The 12,063-nt window shown below is 40.1% G+C and overlaps 1 protein-coding gene across 1 annotated transcript; it reads right to left on the bottom strand.

Annotated features, from left to right (window-relative positions):
- Positions 1-495: 495 nt before the first annotated feature.
- On the bottom strand, positions 496-10,867 carry LOC129813996 (aquaporin-4-like). Its single transcript, XM_055866695.1, has 5 exons — positions 10,645-10,867; positions 9,272-9,689; positions 8,860-9,024; positions 8,145-8,225; positions 496-3,222 (listed from the first exon to the last, which is right to left on the bottom strand). The coding sequence occupies exons 1-5, from the start codon at positions 10,731-10,733 to the stop codon at positions 2,947-2,949; spliced, it is 1,029 nt and encodes a 342-aa protein (XP_055722670.1). The 5' UTR covers positions 10,734-10,867; the 3' UTR covers positions 496-2,946.
- Between the last annotated feature and the right edge of the window lie 1,196 nt (positions 10,868-12,063).

The following is a 12,063-nucleotide window of genomic DNA, read 5'->3' as shown; positions in this document are numbered from 1 at the left end:
CAAAGGAAATAAAGTGAGATTGTGACAGATCACCTCTATTCTATTTGGCAAAGTGGCCCAGCGTTTCCTGTGGTGTTTCACTGATGGAATGAGATTTTGAGCTATAGTCTCAGACTTTACTCAAAGAGAATACACATCATCCCCATCTGTCTGGCTATGAGGAGACACTGTCTAGAGGGGAGGAGGCTATCCATCATGGCTGAGATGGGCTTCTGTCGTACTGCTTCTGTAAACTGCTACTGCCTTCTACGGTGAGCTGATACAACTCTTCAGGAGCAAATCTCCACCCGGCCTCTGGCTTTAAACTTTAACATTTAATGAAAGCTGTGTTATCAGAGGTGCTATATGTCAGAGACAGAAATACATTTTTGTATCTATTTGGTATATCATACAGTATTGTGTTTTGAGAGGTACTAACAGAAGCCAAACCAAGGCTTGCATGTACTTACAGTATAATAGCAAAATTGTTCACACTAAAGATGTGGAAATCACCATTTATTTCATGAAATTTAAAATCAACAAAAACTGCAGCAAGGTGCAGTTTTCAAGTATTCAATTCTAACATTAAAATCTATGCAATACTCAAATCCAGAGTGGTTGGTATGGAGGCAAGCATTTCCCTCATGGATCCTTGGTTTTCAAGACCAAGCAATGTAAAGCAGGCACACCACTTCATAAGTACGTACAATAATAATTTCAGTATGAAAATACAGTCAATAATAATAATGCAATCATTCCAAATATATCAAAAGAGCTGATTCTATTTTCTGCTTATGGTTATGAAAATCCAAATCTATAACTGATATCTGATGGTTTGTCTTATCTGTTGCTTGGGAATTAAAATCTGTTTTAAGACATATGTTTCTACAAAGAAATAAACAGGTAAAGTTTAATAGTTTTTTCCCTGACCAATGTGCATTGAAAATGGAAAATAAATACAAACAATATAGGAGTGGGCTGAAGATTGTAAATGTTCGGTAGAACTTTTCCTTCACAACATGAGTTCTATAATGTGCTTAACAACCATACATAGTTAAGATCTCGTATGCCATCGTATTCATATTCAATATGTGACACTAATCCAAAAATAATAAGCTTGATGTTTCCTCTGTGGTTTACCAATTCAGTGTCATGACCCCATGTAATTGGTTGACCTGGACATTTTTCCCTGACAGAAATGTAGTCTTTTGTTATCACTCTGCAGTGCAGCAGAGTGCCACAAGCAAACAGAGCTGGGACAGATAATGATGGGACAAGATTGTGGAGATCAATAGATTTCACATGATGGGTAATTGGTTAGGGTGAGCAGCGTGCAAAGTTTCACTACCGTTCAAAAGTTTGGGGTCACTTAGAAATGTCCTTGTTTTTGAAAGAAAAGGCCATTTTGTCCATTAAAATAACATCAAATTTATCAGAAATACAGTGTAGACATTGTTAATGTTGTAAATGACCATTGTAGCTGGAAATGGCAGATTTTTTTAATGGAATATCTACATAGGCGTACAGAGGCCCATTATCAGCAACCATCACTTCTGTGTTCCAATGGCACGTTGTGTTAGCTAATCCAAGTTTGTCATTTTAAAAGGCTAATTGATCATTAGAAAACCATTTTTGCAAATATTTTAGCAGAGCTGAAAACTGTTGTCTTGATAAAATAAGCAATAAAACTGGCCTTTAGACTAGTTGAGTATCTGGAGCATCAGCATTTGTGGGCAACAGTAAAGAGGTGACTTTGGGATGCTGGCCTTCTAGACAGAGTTGCAAATAAAAAGCCATATCTCAGACTGGCCAATAGAAAGAAAAGATTAAGGTGGCCAAAAGAACACAGAAACTGGACAGAGGAACTCTGCCTAGAAGGCCATCATCCCGGAGTTGCCTCTTCACTGTTGACATTGAGACTGGTGTTTTGCGGGTACTATTAAATGAAGCTGCCAGTTGAAGACTTGTAAGGCGTCTGTTTCTCAAACTAGACACTCTAATGTACTTGTACTCTTGCTCCGTTGTGCACCGGGGCCTCCCACTCCTCTTTCTATTCTGGTTAGAGCCAGTTTGCGCTGTTCTGTGAAGGGAGTAGTACACAGAGTTGTAACAGATCTTCAGTTTCTTGGCAATTTCTCACATGGAATAGCCTTAATTTTTCAGAACACGAATAGACTGACGAGTTTCAGAAGAAAGTTCTTTGTTTCTGGCCATTTTGAGCCTGTAATCGAACCCACAAATGCTGATGCTCCAGATACTGAACTATTCTAAAGAAGGCCAGTTTTATTGCTTCTTTAATCAGAACAACAGTTTTCAGCTGTGCTAACACAATTGCAAAAGGGTTTTCTAATGATCAATTAGCCTTTTAAAATTATAAACTTGGATTGGCTAACACAACATGCTACACCAGTTTTCAGCTGTGCTAACACAATTGCAAAAGGGTTTTCCAATGATCAATTAGCCTTTTAAAATGATAAACTTGAATTGGCTAACACAACGTGCCATTGGAGGGATGATTGCTGATAATTGGCCTCTGTACGGCTATGTAGATATTCCGTTAAAAATCTGCCGTTTCCAGCTACAATAGTCATTTACAACATGAACAATGTCTACAGTGTATTTCTGATCAATTTGATGTTATTTTTATGGACAAAAAATGTGTTTTTCTTTCAAAAACAAGGACATTTCTAAGTGACCCCAAACTTTTGAACGGTAGTGTATATTATCCAGTTACTTCACAAATGTTGAGGAAGGCTCACCACCATATACAATAATACACATGCATTGAGAGGAAATGCACCAATCCTATTCTGCCTGAGAAGTGAGTCTGTGTGGGTTTAGGTATGGGGACATGGGGTATGGGGCTTATGGTATGGGTACAGGGGTGGAGGACCCAGAATCAAAGTGTCTCTCTCTGGATCTCCCCCTGCTCTATAGGTTGGTCTCCCTCTCCAGTGCCCGTGGTAGTCATACAGAGGACAGCACCTCGCCCGTCGAGTCCAGGAAAGGGTCCTTCTTCTCCCCCTTCTCCAGGTCGATATGGTGGATGGAGCCTGGCTTGATGATCAGGTCGTCTGGTTCCCCCTGGTACATACCGCCCTCCACCTCCCTGTACTTCCCCGAAGCTGGATCCTTCTGGAAGACTTTGCGGAGTATCTTCTTCAGCTCAGGGTCAGGGCAGAACAGGTATTCATAGAGGGCAGCCGCCATTATGCCACCCAGGATTGGACCAACCCAGTACACCTGCAAGACAGGTAAGGTGAAACTCTGTTCAGACAAATATGAACCTATAACCACAGACAGCTGTCATGCATATTTAGACCAGATGTAATGTCTTGTCATGTCTGTAAAGGGGCAGCAATCATTGTTTATGGGCATCCACATTGGAGCCAGGTACCTTTAGGTTCTGCCAAGTCAAACATTTGTCACGGAGAGAGAGAGAGAGAGAACACCTGTCAGATAATGACACCACTCTCAGTTCTGAGGACCTTTCCTAATTATACCCAAGACCCAGATACACACACACACACACACACACACACACACACACACACACACACACACACACACACACACACACACACACACACACACACACACACACACACACACACACACACACACACACACACACACACACACACACACACATACAGATACACATACACATTCTACTATGAACACCTCTGTGACAATAATTGCCCTGGATAATTAATTAAAGAAACACATTCCGTGGGTAATGTCCAGAACACCTGTCTTTAGTTGTCTATACCACGGATGTGCTTTTCATTTTATTCTGAAATAGGAAGCTGAAATGAATTAATCTATACCTAGTAGCAAGGGTCAAGTGAACTATTGAGGACGCATGTTTTATAAGAGCATTTCCTGACCATTTCAATGTTTCTCTACCTATGAAGCACTCTGTGTTTCTATGGATTACTGATGTCAGTCTGTAGCGCTCATGCCCTCTATGGGGGGTTAAGATGTCCTTGATCGACACTAGATGGGATCCTTCGTAGCTGCTATGGCATGGTGATATGCACTGTGACCTTATTAAGTTTCAGTATGCCCCCCCCCCCCCCCCCCCCCCAACTGTTGCCCCCCACTTATAATGATATTGACAACATTAGCTACTGGAGGACAAAGATGACCTGAACACTTCTCACACAATGATGCACTAACCTAAACTATATAAACAAAAAGTACACATGAAAGTATACTACAAGCTCTTTATTATAATACACTGCTGTAATAACTGGCATCTGTTTAACCCATGTCTTCACAACCAAATAGCTTGTGATTTCTGTGTAATGCTCAGATTATGACATTTCAGTGGAGTGACTTTTTATATTCAAACATGAAAAGTCACTCCACTTTAGGCCTGAAGCTCTCTCTTAATTTGAAGTGTCCAGGCTTTAACAACTAAAACATCAATGGATGGTCAGTGTTTCCAGATAATTTTTTAGCAGTGGTGGCATTTTTTCTTTCTTTGTAGAATGACTGTGAGAAGGTCAGTTCTGGTGACTTTTTAAAAGGACATTCTACTCCAATTTAACGAAATAAAATTATGCTGGCACGATCTAAAATATGATTTACCCATCCATAAAAGTGCGCAATAACATATTGGTCCATGCCTGGCAGGTGTGCTATTTAGCAAAAAGCATTTGACGATCACCTGGCTGGCACAGTGGCTAATTAATAAGAATGGGAATGCCCATCTGCTTTTACCCCATTGGGCTAATCATTAGCTAGTTCACAAACTCTAAACATTATCTTGTTGCTAGATAGCATCATATTGATGACTTGAATGTCCCAAAAATATAATGCAGGCCTACCTGTTACACTTTACCCATGTAACATTTGGCCCCGGTCAATATGAAAAGCAAGAGCTAAACTCAACGTGAAAGGCAAGAGGTAAACGCACCTAAACCATTCTGTTGATTCTCCTGTTTGAAAATGATGCAGTTCACTCATTATTAGGAGTTGAGAAAAAAAAAAAATGTAGTAATAATGGAAAGCTGGGATCCTCCTCTTTTAACAATGGCCATTAACCCACTTGAAATGTGTGTATTTCCCGTGACAGTGCAATGGCTGGGTATATGCATATCAATGCATGTTTTTCTCCCTGTGGCACACACAATTTAAAAACACCTCGAGAGGAATATTATTTTCTTACATTGAATGTAATGCAACAAGCTAATTGAAAATGTAAACTATTCTACTATGGGGTTGTCGGATTGTTGGCTGAGGATAAGTAAACGTGGACAATAGCGTCTTCAAAGTGCATCTTGGACAAAAAAAAATGTAATGTTCCTTTTTCTTGGTGTGTCTGCAGCAATTTTGTAGTAGTGGCACAGCCTGTGTGAGCAGTCAGAAGTATGTGCACAAGAGTCTCTTATGCCTTGACGATACGGGGCGGGCAACACGGGGTACAATACCAGTATTCTGATTAGATATTGTTGTAGACAAAATTCACATAACCTAATCTACTCCTGGCTCTCATTTGGCTCATACAGTAGGTGCCTGCAGGCCCCAGCCCAATGTAATCCCTGCCCTTCACCCACAACTGTGTATGAGTATCCCAGCTAGCACATAATGTTCTGAGAACCATATGTTTCTTGGAGCTTGGTGAGAGCATGGTTGTCCTATATTTATTTAGCATACAACCTTCCTACAACATTCTGTTCTGGGAATGAAACATTCTCAGCACATTTAAGCAACTTTATTTTCTTGGTATTTCATTAATTTAACTTCTCTGGGATATGTGGGACGCTAACGTCCCACTTGGACAAAAGCCAGTAAAAATGCAGAGCGCCAAATTCAAATAAATTACAAAAAAATTTTTTATATATAAATATTATAATTACTATATAATTATATAAGTAATATAAATTACTTTCATGAAATCACACATGAAAGACACCAAATTAAAGCTACACTTGTTGTGAATCCAGCCAACATGTCTGATTTCAAAAAGGATTTACGGCGAAAGCACACCTTGCCATTGTTAGGTCAGTACATAGCCACAGAAAAACACAGCCATTTTTCCAGCCAAAGAGATGAGTAACAAAAAGCAGAAAGAGATAAAAATGAATCACTAACCTTTGATCTTCATCAGATGACACTCATAGGACTTCATGTTACACAATACATGTATGTTTTGTTCGGTAAAGTTCATATTTATATCCAAAAATCTGAGTTTGGGCGGGCAACTGTCTCACTTGGCCAAAAGCCAGAGAAAATGCAGAGCGCCAAATTCAAATACATTACTATAAAAATCAAACTTTCATTAAATCACACATGAAAGATACCAAATTAAAACTACACTGGTTGTGAATCCAGCCAACATGTCAGAATTCAAAAAGGCTTTTCGGTGAAAGCAAACGATGCTATTATCTGAGTTAGCACCATAGTAAACAAAGAGAAGCATATTTCAACCCTGCAGGCGCGACACAAAACGCAGAATTAAAAATAAAATTAATGCCTTACCTTTGACGATCTTCTGTTGATGGCACTCCAATATGTCCCATAAACATCACAAATGGTCCTTTTGTTCGATTAATTCCGTCGATATATATCCAAAATGTCCATTTATTTGGCGCGTTTGATCCAGAAAAACACCGGTTCCAACTTGTGAAACGTGACTACAAAATATCTCAGAAGTTACCTGTAAACTTTGCCAAAACATTTCAAACTACTTTTGTAATACAACTTTAGGTATTTTTTTACGTAAATAATCGATAAAATTGAAGACGGGATGATCTGTGTTCAATACAGGATTAAAACAAACTGTAGCTAGCTTTCTGGTCACGCGCCTCTAATTAACAGTACACTTCCAGTGACCCTCGTTCAAGATGGCCGTACTTCTTCATTACACAAAGGAAAAAATCTCAACCAATTTCTAAAGACTGTTGACATCCAGTGGAAGCAGTAGGAACTGCAAGAAGGTCAATTAGAAATCTGCATTCCCAATGAAATCTCATTGAAAAGAGAGTGACCTCGTAAAAATAAAAATAGAATGGTTTGTCCTCGGGGTTTTGCCTGCTAAATAAGTTCTGTTATACTCACAGACATGATTCAAACAGTTTTAGAAACTTCAGAGTTTTCTATCCAAATCTACTAATAATATGCATATCTCATCTTCTGGGGATGAGTAGCTGGCAGTTGAATTTGGGTATGCTTTTCATCCAAATGTGAAATGCTGCCCCCTATCCTAGAGAAGTTAAGAGAATGTTTCCTAAAAGTTCAAACATGGTTACATTAAATTACATTTTTGGTAATGTTCTACAAACATTCTCCAACTGGTTTGTTATTGGGAATGTTCTCAAATCATTCAGAGAATATTAAGAAACATTCTTCTGTGGGAATTTCATTACTTCAGCATAACGTTTCCTACAGGTTTCCTCGTGGTTCTATTTAAAATAATGTTCACAAATTGTTCTGAGAACATTAAGAAAAAAAGTTATTCTGTGGGAATTTCAATACTTCAGCATAACATTTTTTGCAGGTTTCCTCATGGTTCTCTTTTAAAGTCATGTTCTCAAAACATGAAAAAAACTTTCCATAAAAAACACAAGAACACTTTAATAACGTTCAAAGAACATTCTAAGATTGTTATTTATAACCTTATCGTTTATCCTTCAAATACCATCTCCCAATGCACCCTGTGTGTCTGTGGGAAAGGGCAATTTTACAGCTAGCTAGCCACTTCACATGATGATATTATTGTATGTAGCTACGCTTGCCAGCCCAGAAAGAGCATTTCCATGTGTCCTATCTGTATTTGGAGTTCAAAATAATTAATTCAAACATCTAGAAGTGGAATTGAAACATTAAATTAAAGTTTTAAGGAAGTTATTCAAAAACCTCCATATAACCTAGAATTTCCATTCTCAGTTAATAAAACCTTCAAAGAAAACTTTCAGCGAACCATAGAAAAACATTCTCAGAACCTCCCTGCAATATAAAAATGTACGTTCCCAGAACAGGCAACATTTTTACTTCTGTTCTCAGAACGTTAAAAAAATGTCCAGTTTTGCCGTTTGGGAAACTTATGGCTTCATTCCCAGAACCAATGGGAAACCAAAAATGTATGTTTCCACAACAAATGTGCTATCTTGGATGGGCCTTTGAGGGTGAGAAGGCTGCAGCAGTTTCTTTCTTACCCAGTGGTTCTCAAAGTTCATGGTGACGACTGCAGGCCCAAAGGAGCGAGCGGGGTTCATACTGGCTCCTGTATATGGAATCTAGAACAAAGCAGGGCATAGAGATGCTAACATGAGGGGACTGTAGAGAGAGAGACATGGAGCAAGACCTAGCCAGAACTGCCACAAACTGCCACAACACCTACAGTAGCGTATTGTTCCACATGAATCCATAAAGTAGATAATAATAAAATGAAACCTATATAATTGTGGGAATTGTAGTTTAAATGCAGGTATTCCATAGGTATACAAGGTACTAGTTTAGCAGGGATAATCTAGTGGCATGTAGGCAGCACATTGAAATCAAGCTGTGCTGTGAAGAGGGGTAGGTAGCATTCAGGTAGGTAGCTTTCAGGAGCATTAATTTGCTCAGTGTGGTTTAGGTAGTTCCCTAGTGATTGGTTGCCATGGAGTTGCAACAGCGGTACCCATTGAGGATGTGTATGTGAGAGCAGGTCTGAGAGACATTTGTATACTTTACTGTACTGTGAACTAATGTTTATGGTATACCTGTTGTACTATTTCACCATTATGATGATTAAAGTACAAACTACATCATCAATCTACATCAACACACTACACATTTTATTCCATAGATGCATGGAATTAAATGTAATGTAAATTCAGGTTTGCTGTAATTCTAGCACTAATAAGTGAGAGATAGAATCACACTCACTGCGAACAGATGACCGATGGCTACAGCGAATCCGATGGCGAGGCCAGCCGAGCCGTTAACGTCAGAGCGTTTGGGGTCACAGGTGGCGAACACCGTGAAGACCAGCTCAAAGGTGATCAGGAGCTCCACCAACAGGCCGCAGCCCACGTTGAGCTTGGGGTTCACCTGGGAAACAAGAGTAAGAGTGAATGAACAATACTTTTCATGACATCAAACTATCCCAGACCTGTGTTCAAATAGTATATTTTCAAATACTTTAGCTGTGCTTGATTGAGCTTGCCTGATGGAATAGTCCCAAAAGAGCAAAATAGATTCAAATACTATCTTATGCATAGTGTCAACTCTGACTGTTGCTATACTTGTTTGGCTATAATCCAGATTCTGTGATTACAGGCCGATCTATATGTTTTACCATAGTCACTCCCAGGCCCCCTCTGACAGACACTGGTGTCACCAGGTAGAGGAGCCCTGCCCCAGTGATCGCTCCCAGGCACTGGGCAGCTAGGTAGAACACACCCTTGGCCAGGCTCAACTTCCGGGTCACCACCATGGCTGCAGTGACTGCCGGGTTGATGTGGCCACCGCTGATGTGACCAAAGCACTGCACCATTGTGGCAATGGCCAGCCCGAAGCAAAATGAGATGAGGACCAGGTCTGCAGGGGGAGGGTTGTCTGACTCGGCCGCCCAATTGATGGTGGAACCCAGGCTGAGGAGGACGAAGATCATGGTGGCTAGGTACTCAGCTGAGACAGCCCTCCAGAAGTCCTTGGTCCAGATTCCTTTGAATGCCACCATCATGGGATGCTGGTTACACGCCGACAGGCAGCTCCTGGCAAAGTAATAATTAATTAATTAATTAAATGATTATCCCCAGTTGGAAAATATCTGTCTACATGCCTTGAAATTCACTTAGCCCTTCCAGGGAAGGGAACTTGCTCCTGGACACAACATTTATAACTCCACTAGGGAATTAAACCAGTGACTTTCCAATGCACACTATGCCAGGCAGCACAGAGGGATGCAATATGTAATTTTGCAATCAATGCGTTTATAGTAGACTACTTTCAAATTGTGGGTACACTTGGACTCTAACGATGGACTAGGTTCAATGAGGAGAGAGACATGGAGAGAGTGAAAGAGAGAGGGGGGGACATAAAGATACTTGATAGAAAGAAAGAGAGTGAGAAAGAGAGGGGAGGGGGTTGTCAAGTAAAACAGGTGACTCTCTTGGAAGCTGCAATATGTCACATCCTTGACCCCTAGACAACCTAAACCCAGTGACCTAATGATTGACCAGAACTCATATTTGACTTTTATGACTTTAGTTAATATTATATATCAGAATATAAAATGTTTGACAGCTACATCATATTTAAGTCTAACAAGTTAAATATGTCATCAATAACATACATTTATTTACATGGATAAGTGCGGCAAATGCTTCTATGTTTTATAAATAGGTTATGCATTAACTGAGGATATCAACTCACTCACAACTCACATCTTGTATTCAGTTTTCCACTGCTTTGAGGGTTAAAACAATATGCATTCGCATGGCAAATAACTGGTTTGCATTGTGTTCTACCCCATTATTATTTCTCGAATAACAATTTTCCTGACTCAATTTAGAACTTACCATAAATAAATACAAGATCTCCCACTCTCCTCTATTGCTTTCTCTTCACTCATTCTGCAACAATCCGATTGAATGAGATAAATGTCTCCCTGTTCTTTGTACTGCACAATAAATAAATCTAACAAATAGTCCCAAAATGTCTACTTACAGACAGGCAGCAGTTGGCTGGTAATGACACAGTGCGAGAGGGGAGGAGAAAGTAGTAGTGGGTCTGTCCGATGAAAATGATCCATGCATTGTGCCGTGGATTGCATCCAGGAGCTTTATTGCGTTAGTAACAGGGCATCACCCCACGAGAATTATTAAGCAAACAGCTTGCAGAGGAGGAGGAGACTTCAGTATCAAGGGCAGAGCAGTTCCCGCCCACGAGATAACTCTTACAGAGTGATGGAGTCACCCAACCAACCGCGATATTGTTTTGTCCTCATAGCCTACTCAGAACTGTTGTTCTTATCAGAATTATAAACATGCTGAAACAAACAAAATATTTTCCCAAATGTAAGAGAAGGGTGCAATTGCTGCATGCAATTCGGTGTGTTCCTGCATGTGAGCATTCCTGCATCTGTTGTTGACCATTCTGCCTGCCCTGACTGTCGTTCTGTACCTTGTCACACCACCCTGGATTACTGACCCCTGCCTGCCCTGACCCTGAGCCTGCTTGCCATTCTGTACCTTTCAGACTCTGCTCTGAACTACTGACCTCTGCCTGCCCTTGACCTGTTGTTTGCCTGCCCCCCTGTTTTTGTAATAAACTTTTGTTACTTCGAAACTGTCTGGGTCTTCTCCTGAGCCTTGACAGATGGTTTCGAAAACAGTATCGCTAGCGAGGATTAATAATGTATCTAAACATTAAAACAAAGCTTGGAGATTGTAGCCAGCTGTTCTCCTAGGTGCCCCCCTTGGGCTCTCAATATAGCTATATTGCATCAAGACACAAGATGATTGCAAGGATTACTCCATCAAAGTAAAGAGGTGATGGTTACCTAACTCTATTGTGCTATTGGTGACATCAACCCAAATTAGTTTTGATTGGAGTGATGGTTGCCCACTAAGCATTTACCGACGATGTCTTTTGGTGGATGTCTTCTTTTTTTGGTCATGTCCGGAACAGGCGTCTTTATTTTTTTGTGCAGTCCGGACTTCATTTCAATGTCCAAGGACGTTTATTTTTGGTCTGGTTTTTATTTGGTCCAAACATAGACGTCTATAATTGGTTCAGATTGGGTCCGGTCCAGACCAAATCTGAACCAATCATAGACATCTATTGTTCATATGTTTGGACAGCACAGTACAGCACTATACAGTACAGCACAGTAGAGTACAGTAAAGTATAGTGTACTGTATTGTACCCTACTTTACTCTAATGTACTCTTCTCTCCCGAATTAAACTGTACTTTACTGTACTGTACTCTACTGAACTTGACTGTCCTGTACTTAACAGTGCTCTACTGTACTAAACTGTGCCGTACTATAATCTGAAAACAATCTTGACATCTATGATTCATTCAGGTTTGGATCTGGTCTGCAAATTATCATTTGAATAATATCCAGCACGCTTTGCAAGTGT

This window comes from Salvelinus fontinalis, chromosome 17 (assembly GCF_029448725.1).
Source record: "Salvelinus fontinalis isolate EN_2023a chromosome 17, ASM2944872v1, whole genome shotgun sequence".
In the NCBI taxonomy this organism is placed as follows: domain Eukaryota; kingdom Metazoa; phylum Chordata; class Actinopteri; order Salmoniformes; family Salmonidae; genus Salvelinus; species Salvelinus fontinalis.
The sequence above is the reverse complement of the archived record's forward strand: the minus strand, read 5'-3'. Positions and strand labels throughout refer to the sequence as shown.

Bases quoted from the DNA above. Each gene is read 5' to 3' on its own strand.
- LOC129813996 (XM_055866695.1), bottom strand. From the start codon at position 10,733: ATGCATGGATCATTTTCATCGGACAGACCCACTACTACTTTCTCCTCC. The intron at 8,226-8,859 runs GTGAGTGTGATT...GCTTTGTTCTAG, and splicing joins CCATCGGTCATCTGTTCGCA to ATTCCATATACAGGAGCCAG. The intron at 3,223-8,144 runs GTAAGAAAGAAA...CCTGTCTTGCAG, and splicing joins TGAACTTTGAGAACCACTGG to GTGTACTGGGTTGGTCCAAT.